Below are 22,429 nucleotides of genomic sequence, written 5' to 3' on the forward strand. Positions count from 1 at the left end.
TCCTGGCTCTGTGGTTGGAATGTTGGGTGATCTTGACTAACCCTGTGCCTCATTTTCTGCATGTATAAAATAGAGATAATGATACCACAAAGCACTTTGAGATCAAGTGATAAAAAGCATTCTATGAGAGTGGAGTACTATTATTGATCCCTTGATTGCATCACCAGGCCTGGCTTTTGGGCAAGGTGAGCGAGGTGGTTGCCTTGGGACCTACGCATTCTTGGTCCCGCGTTGCCCAGTTCCTGGCCTTGCCCACCTAGCTGCTCACTCGCTGCCTTGGGCCCCACGAACTCTTTGACCGGGCCTGCACATCACATATTTTGTTAAATAAGCTAGAGTGGATGACATAAGTGGTTAACATCCTCATGATAACGTAGCTTTGTTTCTCTGCACTCCCTAAAATAAAATGCTTTTAGCTGTTCATTAGGTTTAATTGAATTTCATGAAGTTTTAGTTTTTAAAATTGATAGAATTCTGCCACCAGTGAACTAGCTCTGACCTATGTGGTTATAACAGATACTCTTACAATTGTAAGTGTAGCTAGCCAATTAAATTCAATGTCTCAAACTAAAACACAAAGATAATGCTGTAATCTCATTAAATGTCTAATCTTTTTAGTGGAAGTTTTTACATTTGATGTGGTGTTCCACATTATCTAGAGACTTTTATAGGACTCTGCCAGCTGGTCATAGAGAAATAGCTATTTCATGGATAATGACTTGTTAATTACCTAGATATCTGGGTCAAGGACATCTGAATTTACTCTTTAGGGAAGTGGAACATTTTAAAGTAAAACATGAACTATATAGTAGCTGCTTTGAATTCATTTTTTTTAAAGGCTGCATTCTTATCCAACTTTGTATCCAGACTTAATCTTTCTAGTATACAGCTAGGGGAATATTGGAATACTTTTGTTTTAGATCCGTAGTGTCCAACTAGTTCTGAAGCAGTAGCCATTATAGTGGCTACTACTATAGCAAACTAGCCACACTTAAAAGTTTCAGAGGGGTAGCTGAGTTGGTCTGTAACTGGAAAAAACTTAAACAACAAATAGTCTAGCAGCACCTTAAATACTAACAAAACATATAGATGGTATCATGAGCTTTCGTGGGTGCAAGTGGGTTCACCATCTACATGTTTTGTTAGCCTTTAAGGTGCTGCTAGACTAGCCACACTTAACTGGCCAAATAGCCACAGTTTTAGACTTCTTGAGAAACATTACCACATTTGGTAGTTCTGTAAGGGTGGTACAAAGACTGTTTTCAAACATGTTTCCACATTTTTCAGTTGGTCACTTGCTTATTTCTTTTAAATCACGTTACGAAAAAGCATGATTTAGATCCCTATAACAATAACTGCCTACGTGACACTTTTACTTCTGTTATAACAATGTAATATTTACTAGTCTAGAGTTTAGACATGGCCTTAGAAAAAGTACAGCCCAGTGTTGCTGAGGCTTTATGTAATCCCACATATATACAAAATTCCAGAACAAACAGAAACTGTTGTCTCCTAATAACTCCTGTAAACAGCAAAGAAAAGATACTAGTCTCTTACACACACCTACAAATTGTGATATTTTTCCAAAACTGAGACTGAAGAAAAAACATTCCCTAACTCTAGCAAAACAAATATTTTAAAAATTGTCTGATTGCCAATTTTCAAGGCTTGGTGCTATGCTAATTGACACTGATTTGGGTTTCTTAGTTGAACACCAAAAGCAGCCTGTTCAGCCTGCTGTCAGAAAGCCTAGCACATTAATCTGATGACAATACCTAAAAACCTTTACATGGGGAAAAAAAATCTGTTTAACCACATTTCTAGAACATCTTTTCAGCAGAGCAGTTTGTTTAGTAACATGAATCGCTTTTTTTTCTTTTCCCTTTCATGCATGTCTCTCTTCCTGGTTTGGTTGTCCTTATATTTATTTTACCTTACTTAACAGAGCAAAGGACCACTCAACAAGGTCAGGTCTATTTCCTACATACTCAGACTGGTGTAAGCACATGGCATGACCCAAGAGTACCAAGGTAAGAGAAAAACTTGTATGTCTTTATGGTTATATGTAGTCTTAATTTAAACAGGACTTTCTTAAAATTGCTTATCCTCCAATAGTACATTGTTGAATGTTACTTAAGAAAATATACAAACTGGCTTGATAGATGAAACTCTCCCCCAAACTCTAACCTCCCAGCAATCCAGCTTCTCATCTTAATGTAAGCCACTCAACAAAATAAATTATATCCCTTACATCAAAAATTAAGGTTTCAAAAAATTCTTCAATAATAGAAAGTCTCAGAGAATAAATTGAACTGTTTTTATTAAAGGAGCTACAGTATCCAGTGGTGTTGTATCAGATATCCCAAAAACTTAACTCTGGCTTTTTATCCCTAATAAAATAATGGAAGATAGAGTAGAAGATGCGGGGACGGGGTGGAATCACTAAATATGGAGGGCCAGCTGGTCAGAAGTTCTCAACTCTTTCACTGAGAGAAATGAGAACTCTTATAAGTAGAGCCCTGCGAGGATACACATTTCTGTTTGCAGATGAGAATGTCCGCAGATAGAAATTGGTATCTGCTGAACTGCAGAGCTCTCCCGGGAACTGCAGCAGGAAAAGGAGAAGAACATGGGGCTGCCACTCTCAGGAGCCACTGCCCATTGCTGGCAGTTCCTCCTGGACATGTGGCTGTGTGGAATGGCTGGGGGTAGAATACCCACATATACAGAAGGAGCTGCCAGTGTGGGGTGCTAGCTCTTGGAAGCAGCATCCCCATGTTCTTCTTTCTCTGTTACAGTTCCTGGGAGAGTCCTGAGGTTCAGCAGATACCTATTTCAATCTGTGGATATTGATTTAAGAGTAAATCTTGTCAGATAAACTGGATCACTTTTTTGTTTGCAGACAGGCCTGGGAATTTAAATTCCTAACTCTGCTGAACATTAAAAATGGTGGATTTAACACAGGCACTGGTTTAATGGTTCAGTTATAACAATTTGTAACATGTACTGCTGCCTACTCAACCTCTTTTCTTATGACTGCAGAGATGCTACAGTTAACACACTTTTTGCAAAAAGATAACTTGCAACACTGATATTCAGTGGGATATAGAAGTTGTGAAAATGGTAGAATACACCTACTGGTGACAAATTAGCTAGAGTAGACCTTTGTAATAGTCAAAAAGATCCAATGTAATATTTTATTGTGTACAGGAGCAAGAGGGGAATACTCATTCTGTCTCTAGTGATCAGAGACTGCTCCTTGAATATTCTTAGTTCAGGGCACCTCATTACCCATATGCAAATGGGAAGGCATTCACAGAAGAGAACCAAACCGATAGAAAGGATTGACTTGATTCTTGGTGCACACAAAGCTAGTATGTACAGCTTGGCTAAATATTTAATGGGGAAGATGAATTGAAAGTGTGCAAATTATCAGGAGGAAGAGAAATATAACTAGAAGTAATGAAATAAGAAGGAAAAGAGATCACAAAAATATTCCATATGTGGATGAGATGTACTAAGTTCTGGAATGTTCAACTGAAATGGGGAAGCCCAATTTTCTTGACATGTTGAAACTAGACTAAGTATTAGAAAAATGTGCTCTGCAGAATAAATTCTGCCTTTTCAGGGAGATGGACAGGATAATCCGATGCAAAGATGTATCACCACTTGCTATAAGGTTGAGGTTTACTGTCCCACTCTTTTAAACCAGTATTTCTTAAACTTTTTAAGACCGAGGAGCACCAAACAATTTTTTTTAATGAGGAACAGTAAGGATTTTTTTTGTTGGGGGGGTGGGGGGCAGGGTCGGGTCGGAAGGAAAGTTATTTGGGGGGGAAGGCTCACCTGCACCTTTAAGGGTGGCCATTTTGAACTCTTTTGTTCTCCACATCACAACTCCGACTGCCTCGCGGCACACCAGTGTGCCACGGAACACAGTTTAAGAAACACTGCTTTAAACACATCCCTGTATGGGCATGGGGGAGGTGTGAGAGAGAATTATTGTGAGTTGAAAAAAATCCTTATCACACTGGAAGCTCTTTGAGATTATTACCTCCTAAAATCTCCAGATGCCAATGTAAAATCCCTTAGGACACGTCTTCACTCACCGCGTCAGAGATTGACATTCTGGCGTTCAATTTAGTGGGTCTAGTATAGACCCGTAAATTAAATGCTGAGGGTAGCTCCAACAGTCGCAAGAATTAAGGGAAGTTGACAGGAGTGTTTGCCCCCGTCAGCCTCCTGCATTGGGGACAGCGCCAAACTTGGCTTAAATAAGCCAACCCCAGCTATGTATTCTACATAGCTGCAGTTGTGTTCCTCACATCGGCATTCCAGGTCAAGTATAGACCTGGCCTCAGATTTCCGAGAAACTTAACAACGCTGTGGTTGTCTGCTGCTCATGTTTATTCCCATGTAAATGGATGTTGGCTTACCAGATGTGAGTAAGGTGCTTCAAAACCACAGTTTGAAGAATAAAAATTAAAAGTTTTTAATGAAAAGGTGACACTTTTGCTGTATGAAATACTACTCTCGAAACAAGAAAAATACCTTTATTGTGACATTGTCCTAAACCTTCATGGACTATGGACATAGTTTTTCTAAAATGTAATAATGATAAACAGCTCAGCTCACACCAAAATGTCAACTGCCATTTGTGCCTTAGGGCATGTTTTCAATATAGCCTGGAGTGACAGGCAGTGATAGATCTAGCAGAGGTCAATTTATTGTGGCTAGTGTAGACACAATAAATCGACTGCTGAGTTTTCTCCTGTCAACTCTGGTACTCCATCAAAATGAGAAGAGTAACAGGCATCAATGGGGGAGCATCAGCTATCAACTTACTGCCATGAAGATACTGCGGTAAGCACACCTAAGTACAGTACATCGACTTTAGCTATGTTGTTCACATAGTTGAAGTTGTGTAACTCAGAACAAGGGCCTGCTGTAGTATAGTTAAGGCCTTAGAAGATCTTCCCCTGCATCATGCTTTCTATCATTTTGTGTGTCATCTGGGCAATATATCTTATTGCGTAGAACTAGTCTCCATTTTATGTGTGGCGAATTTTTGAATTAATTTATGTATACTTTTTGTGCATCAGATAATTGAAGTTGCAAATGAGGGCATATTGACATTTAGTTGTTTGTGGGTATAATTGGGTGGCTTACCATCTAAAATGATGGAAGTATTTACGGCTACAGATTATTGATGCCACAAAGGAAGGTTTAAAAATTATGCATGTAACCTGTATAAGTACACTGCTTCTTTTAAACATTTTGACAGTTCAGGTTGAGGGTGAAGAAGGAAATCCAAATTATAAACTGGTGACAGAATATAGTAACACTTATAGTCAGATACTTTTGTATTTAATAGGTTTAATTAAGAGCAGCATAAATTTCTCAAAGTGTAGTTAACAATGTAAAAGATAAAAGCTGCTGTTTGATAAGAAGAGGTCAATGGATCTACAAATTACCCATTTAGAAAATTTGATTTATTAACATGATTTGTACAAAAATGATTGTTAGATATTTATTACTCCACCTAAACAGGTGAGCTACTAAAAGATTTCCTTGAACTTTTCTTACTCTAGCTTTGTACATTCTCCCATATATACTTTGATAAAATACCACTTTGCAACTATTTACAATGACACCATTCTTTTGTAAACCATAAGCACTGCTATTATATTTCATATTCTGCAACAAGACCGTACAAAAATATAGGGGGATTGACTCTTTTCTCTATTAGTTGAAGATTGCCATTGCTACAAACTAGTATAGCGTTACTGGTCCTTTTACAAAAGATACCAAATGCTTAAAGATGCAGTATACCGTATTTTAGCGAATATAACCTGTGGGTTATATTGGTTTTTACAAACCCTGCACCCCCCCCCCCATGGGGTATAATTGGGTGCGGGATATACGAAACGTTTTTTACTCACCTGGGGGTGAGTGCGGCTGTGTGGGAACTGGGCGGTGAGTGTTCCAAGCCTCCCGGCGGGGGGTCTCCAAAAGCTACCAGGGGGGTGAGTGCTCCCCCGCCATGCAGCACATGCCTTGGAGAATGCCCCCTCCCCGCTCTGAGAGCCCCTCCCAGCTGAGCCTTTGCTGGGCTGGGTTGAGAGCTACAAACACCTTTTCCCCCGCAGAGAGCCCGGGCCGGATTGAACAGCCCGTGGCTGAACAACGCAGGGAAACTTATGGGGGGGGAGGCACGGAGCCCAGTAACTTTTTCCCTGTGTGGCTCTCCCAGAAGTGGGGGCGGAGGGCAAAGTCTGCCCTGGAGCCCGGAACGCTCCAGAGCTGGGGCAGAGGCATCCCCAGCAGAGGCGCAAGGCGGGAGGCTCCCAGCCCAGCCTGACAAAGGAAAGGAGCCCGGAACCCTGGCCCGGGTGGCAGGTGGCCCGCACCACAGATCACTGCAAACTGCCCATGCCCCCTGGCAACCTGCTCGTAATCTTCCCTGCACCCCCTTGCAAATCTTCCTTGTAGCCCCCTTGCCACACCTCGGAGCAGTTGCGGGCGCGGGGCTCGGCGGCCAGCAGCAGCAGCGGGAGGCTGCAGGCGGCCACGGTGCACAGGAGCGGGGTCAGGCAGGAATATATCCGCGCCCGAATAAACCCTGCCCCCACGGGCTATACTTGTGCGTGGGGTATACAGGGATTTCTAAATTCAAACGGCAAAAACCGCAAGGTATATTTGGGTGCGGGGTTTATTCGCTAAAAGACGGTAATCATTTGTTTTGTGAGAAGTCATAATTTATGTATTTGAGCCAAATTGAAATAGTTACATATGGCTGACTCCCAAGGATGTCAACAGAAGTTGAGCTAGAATACCTAAAGATTGTGGGCAAGAAGGGATATTTTATCATACCTTGGAGAAATGCTACAGAGTTTTTAAAAACCACAATATTCATCTTAAATAAATTGACCTGCAAATGCTACTTGAACTTGTCTGACTTTAATAGAAATTGCCTGAGATCACTTAATCATTTAAGTAAAATATTTGTTAGAGCTTTTCTTGCATCTAATTGTTTTTTGAAAAACTCCAGTCAAAAATGGCTTTTGGCTTAGGCATATCCATGCTTAATTCTTCATGGAAAATTTAATTAGTCAGAAATGTAGTTTTGTTTTATGGGAGTTTAAAAAAAATGTGATTGAGTTCTTTAAATTAGTAACACTGTGTTAAAAACTGTTTATTGTCAAAACTGATGCAACTCCTGTTGGCAAATATAGTGTCAGCTTTTACTTTTTGTTTTTAAGACTGTATTAAGTTAGTGTCTGATTAAGTTAGCGTCTGATTAAGTTATTTTGTAAAAATGAAGATTATGTAATAACTGCTTTCCCAAAGCATATGTAGTCAGGTGTGTATATTTTCATTTTCTTTGGTAGACTTGTACCTTGGGAGTAGAGATTCCAGCTGAACAGATTAAGTTTCTGAAACAATACATTTTCTCAGACTTCATGGAATTGTTCTGTTACAGTTACACTTGTTTGGCTCAAAGGCCAAATGCTGAGGTATTTTTCATTTTATATTTGTTTTTGCAGGGATCTTAGCAACATCAATTGTGAAGAACTTGGTCCACTGCCTCCTGGATGGGAGATCCGTAATACAGCAACAGGCAGAGTTTATTTTGTTGACCATAACAACAGAACGACACAGTTTACAGATCCACGTCTATCTGCTAATTTGCACTTAGTTTTAAAGTAAGTTTGAGAAGCGTCCAACACACATTAAATTTAATATTAGAATAAAGAGCTGACTCTTGTGAGAGCGCTTGATATAAGCAGAGGTGCATTCTGTCCTTCTGTTATGTAAACTCTGCAGCAGTATTTACCCTTCAATTAACATGCTTCAGATATCTATGTGTATAATAGTGTATATGAGAGAGCTTTGATTACTGTAATATTTTAATCTCTACCACCCTTCAACAGGGGCGTGGCCACTGTGATGTCATGGGGGGGCAGGTGCCGTCCCATGGAAGAGATCTGCCACCCCAGGTGAGATATTGTATAGCAGTGGCATTTATCCAGGGACAGTAGAAGCAGTGTGTTGCTGTACCTTTTTGCATTATCTTCAGATCTTAATGTTTTAATCTATGGGGTAAAAAACTGATTTTAAAAAATTTTGTTTTCATAGAAAGTAAAATTGATGCATTAGGCCAGTGATCAAGTAGCTAGATACAGTGTGTCAGTCTATATGTCCAGCACCAGATCTCTAATAAGGACAATTAGAAACATTCCATTCATTGGAAATAAAGCTACTACTAAACTTAGAGGAAAAACAGTAAGGCTATGTCTAGACTACAGGGAAGATTCGGAAGAGGATATGCAAATTCCATGGGAATTTGCAATTCTTCTTCCAATCTCACTTTCAAAAATGAAAGTTTAGACACGGTTTTTTCAGTGACACCCTTCTCCCCCCTCTTGTTGAAAAGTCACTTTTCCTCAAAATGAGGTTTATGTGGCTTTTTAAGAAAGGGGGAGTTTGCCGAAAAAGCCACGTCTAAACTACTTTCACTTTCGAAAGCGGAGATCGGAAGAAGATATGCAAATTCCTGCAGAATTTGCATATCCTCTTTTGAATCTTCCCTGTAGTCTAGATGAGCTCTAAGAGTTTCTAGTGTGAATCATAAGTTTCTAGTGTGCATCATAAATACTATGTCCCAGCATTTAGAATCTTAAAATTTAAATCTGGGTATTTTCAGACACTGCCATTTTATTATTATCGAATAAACATTGTGGAATTCTGGTTCTCATTTTCATACCTGATGTACTCATTTCACATTTGAAGTGTTTCAAAATTGCTAAATATGGAAACTAAAAAGAATACAAATGTTTTTTTTTGTCTAGACGCAACTATCAGCTTGTCCAGGCATTGCTGGAGCTTTGATTCTGTTTCTCCCACTAACACCTAAGACTATTGTGTTGGGAAACACCTGTATAGTATTAACTGGGTATTAAATGGAAGAAACAATGAAGAGTTGGATGGGCAGAAAGCCATATGCAGTCAGCATGAGGAGGTGTTGGGGAGGGATGGCCATAGGTTTTCTTAAAGGGAGTCAGGCTATATTTATGCTTAAACTGCTACAGTAGCACAGTTGCAGTATTGCAGTACGTTTTTATAGTGCTTCAGTATAGATGCTACCTATGCTGACAAGAGGCAGTAGTTTGGTAGATGGAAGAATTCTTCCTGTGAACTAGCGCTGTCAATACAAGGGGTTAGATCAGTATAGCCCCTCCAAGACATCACTGTGCCAGTAGAAGTTCCTGGTGTACTAGTCATTGGGAAGGCAAGCCAAGAAGAGTATGTCAGGAGCTAGCAAGCAGAAGAATCAAATTCGGTTCCGAAAACATCCAGAAAAGTTTCTTATGTAACTTGTGCCATCACCTAAAAGTTGGCTAGGTGATTTGGGGAAAATGGCTTTTGTCCAGACAATCCACATCAGGAATTTAATGTTTTGAGAGAGAAACTCCCATTTTTACTTGAGAAAACATATTTTTAAATGTTTTTGCGGACCCTTTTTTTTAACATTACAGACATTTTTATGAAAGTCTTCATAGTCCAGGTTAATAACTTCTTTTTGTGCAAATATACATTTTTTTCCCCCTCAACCCTATTTAGATTCCTTGGCTCCTTAGCTGCCTCTAGCATTGAAACTGAATTTACCAGTGATGCGTTGGGAGCCTGCACCCAGCCACATTTGTAGAAGGTTCAATTCATTGGAATATAAATATTTAAAAAAATTCTGGTTAGCACTGCCACTGTTTAGATCCACCAGTTGCCGTTTCATAGATATTTACAAAATAACTGTGGCCAGGTAGTTTTACATTCTGTTGTGACTTACAGTAGAGCCAGCTTTGCATCAGGATAATCCAGCTTGACTTGCAAACTCCAGAACCATTTTACACTTCTTCAAGCTGTAAGACCTACAATAATTTGTTCAAGCTTTCCATTTGTACATCTGTCTTTGATTAGGAAAGGATTTTAGAAATTCAACCAACAGTGTCTGCAGGCTGACAAATCTTCTGTAATGTTTATTCTTTTATTGTACCAGACAGGATATGTGAAAGTGATTCTCTCTGTGTACCCACCTTCCTGTCCCCCCCATCCCCATTTGCACTGAAGAAAAAATATGTAATTTGCCTTAAGCTTGTAAGATTTTTTAAATTATCTGAAAAATAAAATATTGGGATTCTAAATTCAAAAATACAGCATACAGTTCAGGGTACAACATACCCTTTGAGCAAGGGTGCCATTTTGTCTTGATGGCATTTATGGCATTATATATAGCTAGCTACTTGATTTTGTTTAAAATTCAAATAATGGCCTAGAGTTGCTGATAGTTTTCAAAGCTGAATAAATTAAAAAAATGCTTCATTGAGTATATTACTTTGGAATGTAGTTGAGCAATTTTCTGATGATTCAAATATTAAAAGTAACTATGAAAATGAGTAAGAAACAAATAGCAAAATACCGACATCAGCTGTTAGTAATGGTAAAAGAATGCTTTTATTATTTTAAGTGCTGCAGACTAATTTAGCTAACACTTCATTTGGTCTGATTTGGTTAAACTGTAATTTGATGCGTAGTTCTTAAACTCACACTGATTTAATAGATTACTTACTTTTCCTTTAAGACTGAGATTAATTGGCTTTGTGTCTACAGGGCTACTCTCTTTAGTAAAGTATATAAAATAACCTTGTCTGGTAGGCCTAACACAAGGGATGTTTTTACTGGCTTGCCCTTGTGGAATTAGAGTGTTCAGGAAATGAAAGAATGATTTCCTTTTAGCTTCAGCATCATCAAGCGTTATCCTCAAATGTATGAAGTTTATATTGCTGTTAAAAATGAATCTGTTGTCATGCATCTTATCACAAGCTAGAGGATAATATTAAGTATAAGCCATTGGGTGCATTAGAAATCCGTAGCGTTAATGATGTAGGACTGGGTTCAGGAACTGTGTTGGAACTTTGCTTCAAGGACCATTTGGAGGTGGACAGTTAACGCTGATCTAGACATGGCCCGGTTGCATTGCTCAATGGTGTGATAAGCTCACGCTCCTGAGCAATGTGGCTAAACTGACAAAAGTTTATCCCTATGTAGACAGTGCTAGGCAAGTAAGACTTCTTCCATCGACATAGCTACCACCTCTTGTGGAGGCAGCTTACATGTGCCAGCGGGACAGTTTCGCCTGATGGCAGAATTGGCATCCCTAATGAGGCGCTACAGCAGTGCAGCTGCACCACTAGAGCGTTTTAAGTTAGTTTCATAGGAAAGAATGGAGAAGGAAGTGGAGTATCTTGCATTTTAGCTCACCCAAGTAGCTAGTTCTAGACCATCACTGAGATCATTAAATCATTTTAGTGCATTTTTAAGCATAGTGATTTTAAAATAACTGAAGCTCATTGTAAGTAAAACCAATAGTGGTTTCCTTCTTCATTCCCAAATAACTGCTCCTGGAGAGTTTTTTGATACCAGCTTCTTGCTAAATCTTAGGAGAAGCAGCGTACAATTTGTTCTGAGAGATTTGCAATGACAAAAGGGGGAGAGAAACTCCACTATCTGCTTCCTGACAAACAAATAATAAATTGTCGTCTCAACATTGGTGGTAGAATTGAAATTAATTCCATTATCCCTCTTTATAACCTGTAGAATAAAAGCAAATATTAACATTAAAACTCCTTTTAAAATTTTTGTTTGTGACTTTGCCACAGTTTGAGAAACACTCCATGTGGACTAGCCTTGTGATCTTTGTTGGTCTGCAGTGACTTTTCTGGTCCCCGTTTTCCTCCTTGTGCACCCTGCTTAATGGCATCAAAAAAGAGGGTTCTGTAAGAACAGAATGGCTACTGAAATGCTGGAGCAAGCTAGGGTTTTCACTTTTCACTGCCAACCATGAATGTTACTTACAGTGGTGAAAGCTTGCTGGAAATGAATTCTGCTTGGCCATTGTTCATAGAGAGCTTTCTAGCAGATCATTTTCAAAACAGTCAAAAGACTAAACTGTTTTCAGGTCTAAAATTATGCATGGTTCATTTTAGTATTTTTGGTATATGAGGCTTGAGATATCATTAAGAACATTCAGCTGAATAAAAAAACCACATCCTGAATTCTAACCTTCGTTCTACAGTACTGAACATTCAATATACTATCTCCTGTGTTCCGCATGTAATTTCTTGCTGTATAGGTTAAGTGAAACACTTTTTTTTTTTTTTAAATAACACCATTGTGCTAGGTCAGCGTTTCCAGATGATAGGCCTCATGATCCATCAGCAGGTCATCGAAAGGTTCTAAATGGATTGCAGGCATGGTGCATTTGGCGGGGGGGGGGGGGGGGAGGGAAACCAGCTTGCATTCACCCTGCAGCTGCAGCTCCTTTCCTGCAGGGCTGACCCTGACTCCCCTCTCCAGACATTGTGGTCTGGCTGAGCACCACTCAGGTTTGGCTTGGCTGCCCTGCTGTCATGACAGAAGAATGGTTCTCTGGCCCTGTGCACAATTGGTTCCTGTGAGGTAGGAGTAGGGTTGCTAGGTGTCCGGTTTTGAACCGGACAGTCCAGTATTTGAGCTTTCTGTTTGGGAAACAAATTGAGAAAATATCAATGAGAATATATAAATGTCCGGTATTTTCTAAATAAGATGCAATGTCAAGTGTGTGCGGTATTTTTGTTGAAACCATCTGGCAACCCTGTGTAGGAGCTGCCACTCTTGGGTGAGTGCAGAAGCCCATCTCATTGCACTCTCCCATCCCCACAGGTCTGCCCCTCTGCACTGGGGTGGGATTAGGTGATGGTGGTATAGTGAAGAGCCGCAGATGGTCCGTGTCCCCACAGTAGGGGAGGCAGAAGAGGATGCTGGCCTATGATTTTGCCCCCTATCTGCTCCCCACGAATTTGGAACGTGGGTGGGTTGCAAAAAAACAAAAAACAAATGCAGTTGGTGTGTCACCTTATTAAAAAGTTTAGGAACCACTGATCTAGCTCAAACAATATCCACTTACTGTGTGCAAAATGGACGCTTTCACATGCCTGCAGCTGTATAATTGTTGGTAAAAATACATGTTTATCTCTGCCAATTAATTACAATGTGAACTCCTTACATTCCTGTGGCCCAGACTAGTCCAGGTACAAGGGACAAGGTCCTTGCCAAGCTGCCAATACAAACATTTTTTGTAAGGTTACTCTTTTTCAGACAAGCCATTTAAAACAAACTGTGGTATTGACTGTAGATTAGAGGCATAGATTTTGGCATATCCCTGAATTTTAAAATGGAGGAAGGTAAAACATGCAAAGGAAATATGGAAATGGTAAATTCAGTGTCAGCAGCTCAGTGGTAAAACTGTATAGATAATGCTTTATTATATAGTGCTATAATCTTTTACGTACTTCGTAGAATAGCACTAATGGAAGTAACAAACCCTAAAACAAGATACTTGCCAAGAAAGACAGAAGCATATGTCTTTAGTCAGGATAAAGTCTCTGGATATTTTTGACTGAAACTGAACATTTTTTAATGTGTTTACAGTAGGTAACCATGTATAATTGAACCTAGTTTTGTTGTAAATACTAAAATTTAAAAATTATCTGAAAGGGAAATAGGGGCATGTGACTTGGTTTCTGAAAACAGCTGTGTTTGTTTCTAGCCGTCAGAACCAACTTAAAGATCAGCAGCAACAGCAGGTAGTATCGTTGTGCCAGCTTCCAGATGAGGCAGAATGTCTGACTGTGCCAAGGTATAAGCGAGACCTGGTGCAAAAACTCAAGATTCTAAGGCAAGAATTGTCGCAGCACCAACCCCAAGCTGGCCACTGTCGCATTGAAGTCTCCAGGGAAGAGATTTTTGAGGTAAACTGAAGATAAAGCAGCTCTACCCATTTTTAAATGACAGAAAAGAGAGAGGAAGGAACTTTCCTGAGGGGTGGTAATGGTATATGCTGGGGTAAGAGTTTGAGGAGTGTTTGGATCCTAGATGAGATATGATTTCATATCTTTGTTGGAAAAGAAAGGAAGGGACGGTTGTTTAGAAAAGGGGAGGGTGCAAACAAATTTTTTTTAATAAATATAACAGGTAAATAACTTCATATAGCATTAATCTTACATACTGTGTGGAAGATGAATATGGATCTCAAATACACATTTTTGTTCAGATTTTTGAAAATGAGGTAATTTAATTTAATGAATTCTCAAGGCTGCTGAGTGATAGGAGATACCCAAAGTGCAGTATTCTCGCTGGAATTTTGCAACATTGTTTTGCTTAATTAATCATATACAGTTGTAATTCTTTGACTCCTCTTCACCGCTACCTTTTCACTTTTAAGTCTGCAACTTGTAGCTCCTATTTTTCCACCGAAGCAGGATTGGATGAGTCTTTCCTTTGAAGACTTGCTCATCACATTTAATTAGGTGGATGGAGGAGGGCTGCTGTGCAGTAATCAGACATGCCAACTAACAGATTTATCAGAAGAGATGTGATTTCTAAGTAAAATTAAGCCTCACTCAGAGTCTCCTGATACATTTTTCAGATGTCAGGATTTTTTTTGGAAAAAGACATTTGATAGTTCTATTGCGAGATTGTGAGAGGCTTGATTTTTCTTAGAAATCACTGTAAGCCTACAGCTGACCTGCTTCAGGGCTCCTGCGGCCAGGGCTCCTCCTATATACTAAAAAGTAAGTTTCTAACTTGTGTGCTTGCAGAGCAAAGGTTGAAAATCTGACCTGAGTGCACCTTAAAGGCTCAGAGACCAGTAGGAAATAGAGAATGCACTTTTCACTGAATTAAAAATCAGAAGTACTTTTTAAATCTCATGATATATGGGGGTCTGGTGTATAATTTTCCAGTGGTAAGGTTTGGCAACACGTAAGCATGTTTAATACAAGCTGTAGTTTCTTGGGGGCTGGGTACTAGCTCTAGGGGATCACGACATTGCTGACAAACAGAAACTGTACATTGAATTCCCCAGGCCTGCATTCCTCCTACCTCTCTGTTCTTCAGTTTCTCTGTTCACACATTTTCTTCCAGTAGTGCCAGCGAGTTACATGATAGAGCTGTAACTCTGTAGGGTTCTCAGTACTGGGCACATCCAGTACTTGCAATACTTGATATTCTTTAATGGTCCCTAGAAGGTTTGTTTGTGCACCTATCCTTAACACAGTGATTCCAAACCTTTTTGTTTAACCCTTGGATTGGCAAACTCATTAAAACAACTTTTGGCGGGCTGGCACTGAAACATTTGCATATTCATTATGGTAATGTATTTGCATATTCATCAGTGCAGTTAATTTTGAGCAGTCACGTGTTATTTTACATTGCATCCGTACACACACAATACATGTCATTCATTGGTCTTAGCCTGTGTGCTGATTCCTATGCACTTAATGTAGTTTAGTTTTTAATAATTAATATTAGCTTAGATGAATGCAGGGTTTATACGGTAGGAAAGCTGTGCCAAACAAATAGTGAAGTATCCCTTTCCCAAATAATGTGAAGTCTAAAGAAAGACATAAAATCATGTGTGCCAGACCCACCAGAACAGCCCCAGCCCCTTCATGCCACTCCAGCTGCCTAGGTAGTGGAGGCCCCTGCTCAGCCCCGCCAGAGGGTCCTTGAGCCAGCTGATAAAGGCAAAGGCAGCCAATTCCCATTGGAAATCAATGAGCACTGGGTCCCAAAGGACATGTCTACACCGAAGGTTTGCCAATACAGCTGAACCAGCAACCCACCCACTGAAGATTGCAGCTTCTATTGACCAAAAAAAAAAAAAGCTATTTCTGATACTACTTATACCAGTTCCCCAACCAAAATCAGCTATACTGGCAAAAATACTTTTATGCTGGTATACTTGTGTCTCCATTAGGATTTTTGGAGTATAATAATATTGTGAAGTAAAAAGGCACCCCACTCAGCAGACACTAAGATGCCAGCTAAAATTTCTGGGATATTGTTGGTCTGAATCCATTTTGTGCCTTTAAAAAATTCTCCCTAAAAATCTTGGGGCAGATCCTCAACTGGCATAAATCAATGTTAGAGGGAGGCTCCCACTGAGCAGGGAGGGAGGGTGAATGGGCTTGCTGGGGAAGCTGCCCTCCGTGCAGCATGTGGCGTCTGGGATTTAGAAGTGCTATTCCCAGCTCTATTACAGACTTCCTGTTTAAGCCATGCCCTTAATTTCAAACAAGGGCTAGACTGAGCCCTAAATCTTGGTGTTTAATCTGTAAAGTGGGAATAATATTTTCCCAACCTCACAAGGTTTTGTAAGGATAAATTCATGAACGTTGGTAAGATATTGGGTCAAGTACCACAGAAAAATAAATATTTAGTAGTAGGAAAATAATGTCCGTCCGGTTAGAGCCCTTTTCTACAAGGAAACAGATGTATAAAGTGATGGTGTGTTATGCTGGGGAAAATTCAATCAGTTGTCTCCACCATTCTGTATTAAGAAAAGCTACACAGTAGCTCTAACTGGTATACTTAGGATCTGCTCTTAGCAGCAGTAGCAGAAACAAAACCATTTTGAGATCACTTTAATGGCATTATTATGTTGTTAAAGAAACCTGTTTTCTACTGATGCTGAATGGATGACGGTTGATGCTATCCTGAATATTCTCAATGAGTCCAAGAACAGTAAAGTGGTTGAACACCATGACACTATTTCTTTCAGCTTACTTGCTTATCGGCCTTCTGCTAAATTAGGAGCTTTAAAGCACAAATGCAGTGTCTTAACCTCTGTTTTACGAATGGACCATAGTATGTAACCGGGAGAATCTCCATAGCATTACCACAACTACTATGGATATATCACAATGTCACCCTAAAATACCACTTTTAAGGGTATATCATGCCAAGGGGACAGCTTTTTGTTCTAGGTACTAATGGTTCAATACAGGCTGTATTTTATTTGGTAATTATAGTCTTACTTGCTCATGATCACTTTAGTCTGCAAGCAGATTACCCTGACTGTTTTCCCAGCCTGTGAGATTCCTTCTTTTATGGAAAGGCTGATGATCTTTCACTAGTGATCTAACAAAGGATGCAGAATCTGAGACAGTGCATGGAATGGAAGATTTGTTGTTCTTTTTATGATGCTTCGATCAGTCTTGGATGGCAGATGGCCGCATGGGCTTCATTTTCCAGTTAGATGCTCTAGTGCAATATTATCATGGAATGTCTCTACCACTCCCTTTGAACCTCCAGGGCAGATAATACAGGCTAGCTGTACACAGTCTAGAGAAATATCCTTTCCCTAGGCATGCTGAGCACAAGTTCTGCTGATCTAACTGTGGTGCTTGGCCCCTGCGGCTGGGGCAGCTGCCCTCTGCGCAGCGATTGGCCCTGGCCAACCACTGAAGTTGCCCATCATGCTGCCCTGCAGGCCAGGCTGTGTAGCGGCTGCCAGAGCTGGAATCAGGCCACAGTGAGGCTGCCCCGCCATCCCGGCTCCAGACACAGCTCACCTGGCTGCCTGCTGCACCACTCATCCTGCTGCTGCATGGGGAACCCTAGTGGGTAGGGCTCATTAGCAGCTGGGGGTGTGGCCTATTAGCAGCTGGGGGTGTGGCCTGGCAGAGTGCTGCGGCCAGGGGATTGCTACCTGCCCCAGGTCCATGGACCAGCAGTTGGGAACCACTGCCTTAACAGAATGTTCATGTTTTGTCTTCTCAGACAGGAGAAATGAGCCTTTATATAGCACTTTCAATCTCCAAAGCAGTTTACATAGAATTATAGTTTTTAATTATTTGTAGAAGTTATAGAAGGACAAAGCAAAGAGAAATGATCCCTGCACATGACAAGCAATTTATTATGCTTTTCTTGCATGACTGTTCTTTTTTGGTCAGTTAATGTTATGTATCTAGAAAACCATAGTAAAAATCTAGTGCATGAGAAATGGTAGTTAATAACTTAAAGGACATTCTGTGATTTAGGTTCTGAAAGTCAAATGATTTATCATAACAAATAGCAGTAGGATGTCTATCCATGAATATCTGTGAATATGACTCTGTGATTACAGGAGTCTTACAGGCAAGTCATGAAGATGAGGCCTAAAGACCTATGGAAGCGATTAATGATAAAATTTCGTGGAGAAGAAGGTCTTGATTATGGAGGGGTTGCCAGGTATTCAAGAAAACTTTACCTAAATTATCTACTATGCTATCTTGCTTCTACGTAACTTGTCTTTTTAAAAAGTCTTCTTTTTAATGTGTGTTCCACTAATAACTTGCATGGCAAAATTATTTCTCAGTTTTCTGGTATTTCTTTAGAGTAGAAAGTAACACCAACAAAGAAATTAGTATCCTATAAGTAACTCTGCAAAATGACTTGATGGAGATGCATTTTAAATGTGAGCTATGTTTCTAGTAAGTCTGCTAAGATGTAGTTGTTCCCTCTTACCCCATCCCCCCAAAACACACACAACTCTGGTTACTGAAGCTGAGCTCTTAGAGAGTTTACACCATTAAGGCCTGACTTTACCTTGTGATACATTTTTGGGAAGACAAATGAGTCTAATATTGTAGTTTTGAATGAAATAACTTGCCTAGGATTTAAAGTCAAATGTTAGCAATTACTAGAGTAGGGAAATAAAGCCTATTTTAATGTTTCACTTGTTAAAAACATTTTTATCTGCTGGTAGCAAATTTTTCAGTCTAAACATAATTTAAAGTGGTTTGATAGAACACTTGCCAGTATAACATGTGAAGTCCTTGTTCCTACTGCAAAATCACGTAGACGCTACTGTAATACAGACATAATATGCCTCCTTTTTGACGTATGGATGCATGACCTGTGAATGAAATAAGTTGAGACAAATGTTAATTTACCGTATATACTCGAGTATAAGTCGGCCCGAATATAAGCCGAGGCACCTAATTTTACCACAAAAAACTGGGGAAAAGTATTGACTCGAGTATAAGCCTAGGGTAGGAAATGAGGCAGCTACTGGTAAATGTAAAAAATGAAGATAGATACCAATAAAATTACATGAATATTTATTTCAAAGAAAAACAATAACCTAGCTCTGTAAGGGGAAAAGGGGGTCAACAAAAACAATATGGTTCTGCAGGCACAGCCACAGCTCAGCCCCCGCAGCCCCCACGTTCTGGCCCCCTCGCCTGCCAACGAGCCCCCTCTAAACGAGCCAGCAGGGGGGGGAGGGGGGGCTGTGAGAGACCAGAGCCAGGCATCGATGGGCCAATGAGCCAGCGGGGGGGGGGGGGAGGGCTGTGCGAGACCTGGGCCAGGCGTCGATGGGCAAATGAGCCAGCGGGGGGGGGGGGGGGGGCGGGCGGATCCAGGCTCCCTGCCCGCCCGCCCTCGGTTCGGGACCCACCGGAGCCTCCCGGGCAGTGGCGCTGGCCCTAGGCGCAGCAGAGCTCCCGCCGCCTGGCGGCGCCGCGGGCCGGTTACCGCCGCTCCCTGGGCCCGGCAGCTGCATTGATGCGCACCTGGCATGGGGCCTCCCTGTAGCCGGGAGGCCGGGGCCGCCGCTGCCGCCGGGGGGTTTGCGGTTGTTCCTGGCGCCCTGGGCCGTCTTCTGCTGCTGCTGCTGCTTGAGGGACATGGCGAAGGGGCCGGGGCCTGCTGCACTCGCTCGCTGCGCAGGAGCCACCGCCTCGGCCGGTTGCTCCCAAACAGTGTGAGCCGAGCCGAGCCGGGCCGGGTAGGGGAGGGAGGGGGAGCGCGCGGGCAGCGGGGCGCGGAGGGATCCGGCAGGGGGAGGGGAGGGGCGCTGCGTACCTGCCCGCCCAGCCCTGCCCGCTGCCTGACAGCGCCCCGCCGGGGGGCCACGCCCCGCCCCGCGGCCCCGGCAGCCCGCCCGGGAGCACTCGGGGGCCCAGCTCCGCTCCATTCCGCGGCCGGGAGCGCCTCCACGGCCGGACTCTTTACGGGAAGTCGGAAGGGTCTGAGCGGGGAAGTGGTAGGTGAAGGGGCGGCCGGGGAGCGAGGGGACAGGGGGGCTGAGAGGGTCAAGAGGGCAGGGGCTGGAAGGGCCAGGAGGGCAGGGGCAGGGGCTGGGGGGCCGGAGCTCCGGGCTCATGCATCTAGACCCGGCCGGCGGCAGAGACGCGCTGAGCCCGCCCGCGAGCAGGAGGCTGACTCGAGTATAAGCCGAGGGGGGCATTTTTCAGCACAAAAACTGTGCTGAAAAACTCGGCTTATACTCGAGTATATACGGTATTTATTGTGGCAAATAGCTCTTCTGTGTTCAATTCTAAACAATGCATGAGTAGAGAGAGTTGTTACTTTCATTCTTAAGCATCCATCTGCCCCCCAAAACTGGACAATATTTCTTTGGCATGTCTAGATACAGTATGGCAAGTTGTCGTAATGATTGACACAAGGCAGTTATTATATATTGTATAGAAGTAAATATTTTTAGATTCCTGCATGGATACAAAATGTGTATCTGCATCTGATCCACGGTGTGCAGATGTCCACATCCATGGATATAAAGCAGGTATCTCGGAGTTGCAGAGCTGTACATATCTTTACTTGATTTTTCATAACTACACAGTATTTACTTCATGTAACCTCCCATCCCTGGATGATGTCACATTTAATCATTACTTTTACAACAATCTAATATTTTGTTGACTTAATTATGGCTGCTTTTTAGGTTATAACAAAAATGCTTCAAAAGTAGAAATAACAGCGAGAGTAAAGCGTCATTTCAGTGCTTCTGTTAGTGTTTTCTTACTTGTCATTCTTCTGCTTCGCATTCCTTGGACAATCTGCCCTCTGCTTTGCTGGCAGCCAAAGAAGCAAAGCTAAGGAGCCATATGAAAAATTAAGACTGTTCCATTCCACTCTTTAAACCAATATTTACCAATCAGTGCAAATTTATTTAGCACTTTAAATTGAAGCCTTTAATGTAAATGGCCTTCAGGTAATGGATATATTCGGAAACGTATCATACAGCAGTTTTGTATAGTGAGTAAAATATACACAGTACAACTTTGTCTTAAATGTGTAATGCCTAAAAATGTGGAAATATCTAGAAACTATTGAGATTTAAGTTGAAGAGGAGCCTTGGAGAGCTGGAAAAACGGCTGTTTTCAAGTACTATATGCTAATTGGGTGAATAAAAGTAATTTCTGCTTTCTATCCTGTTTTTAGCTTAACTCTATATTAAATCACTTTAAATGTTTATAGTTGAAAACCTTAGTTTTTGCACAACCTCTCAAAATAGAAATTTATTTGTCTGAAACATGCAGTAAAATAATTATTTTATTTCTCCAGGGAATGGCTTTACCTGTTGTCTCATGAAATGTTGAATCCATATTACGGCCTCTTCCAGTATTCACGAGATGATATCTATACGCTGCAAATCAATCCAGACTCTGCAGTTAATCCGGTACAAATGATGACAAATTTATAGAATTCATTATTTCTATGACCTAGGAAATTCATCTTCAAATCAAATGCACATGGGGAATGCCTTACACTAGAGTCTTATTCTCACATTAGCATTGCTAGAAATTGAATTTGTGCAGTGGCACGACCCTTTTGTATTTAGAATTAATCAGAGAAAAATACCAAATACTTCAACTTAATCTTGGTGCCAGATGTTTGAATTGCTTTATGGAATGTATGAATACAAGTTGTTTCTGTACTTAGTAATAGGATCTCTGGATTGTTTTGAAAGTGAGTGGCAACAGAAAACCTAGAAACTTTTTACAAAAAAAAAAAAAATCTTAATTCTGAAATTTTGAAATCCAGTATATACTCTTTCAGGAAGCCAGATTTAGTTAAATTCATGTATTTTATCTTTTTTAATTCCAGGAACACTTATCCTATTTCCATTTTGTTGGACGGATTATGGGGATGGCTGTGTTTCATGGACATTATATTGATGGGGGCTTCACATTGCCTTTCTATAAGCAATTGCTAGGAAAGCCAATTACTCTTGATGACATGGAATTGGTTGACCCAGATCTTCACAACAGCTTAGTTTGGATACTGTATGTATTCCACAATTTAATAATTCTATTTAAAATTGTTAGAAAAAAGCTATTTGTGTTCCTAAATATTAAAACGTAATATAACTTCTTGTGTTGTGCTGCTTATCAGTATTTTGAAACCAAATCGGGTTAGAAAATTAAATTGAGATGTCTGTCATAAGTATTTGAGTGTAATACATTTGTAGAGTATGTCTTTTGTAATGAGCCATTTGTTTCCCTCCCCAAGAGAAAATGATATTACAGGTGTCTTGGATCATACGTTCTGTGTGGAACACAATGCTTATGGAGAAATTATTCAACATGAACTGAAACCCAATGGGAAAAGCATCCCTGTTACAGAGGAAAATAAAAAAGAATATGTCAGGTATTAAATAATCATCCATCTATTTCTCAAGGAAAGCTTTTTTTAATGTTTCCTCCAGGAGAGAGTTTGGCTTGTATGAACTTACTGCCAGTGCCACATTTTTCTAAGC

General features: G+C 40.9%; 1 protein-coding gene across 4 annotated transcripts in view; it reads left to right on the forward strand.

The window, feature by feature from the left end:
• SMURF2 (SMAD specific E3 ubiquitin protein ligase 2) overlaps positions 1–22,429 on the forward strand; it is a 117,078-nt gene that overhangs the window by 86,442 nt on the left and 8,207 nt on the right. For 3 of the 4 annotated variants that reach the window (XM_089772031.1, XM_075903922.2, XM_075903920.2), the window contains 8 exons: positions 1,946–2,030; positions 7,548–7,706; positions 7,935–8,000; positions 13,646–13,847; positions 18,008–18,111; positions 21,235–21,349; positions 21,778–21,956; positions 22,183–22,320. In XM_089772031.1, the coding sequence (XP_089628157.1) occupies positions 1,946–2,030; positions 7,548–7,706; positions 7,935–8,000; positions 13,646–13,847; positions 18,008–18,111; positions 21,235–21,349; positions 21,778–21,956; positions 22,183–22,320 (1,048 nt within the window). The remainder of the gene's footprint in view (positions 1–1,945; positions 2,031–7,547; positions 7,707–7,934; positions 8,001–13,645; positions 13,848–18,007; positions 18,112–21,234; positions 21,350–21,777; positions 21,957–22,182; positions 22,321–22,429) is intronic. The other variant, XM_075903919.2, reaches the window with a different exon arrangement.

This window comes from Pelodiscus sinensis, chromosome 20, assembly GCF_052426305.1.
Source record: "Pelodiscus sinensis isolate ZL-2025 chromosome 20, ASM5242630v1, whole genome shotgun sequence".
Classification (NCBI taxonomy): Eukaryota; Metazoa; Chordata; order Testudines; family Trionychidae; genus Pelodiscus; species Pelodiscus sinensis.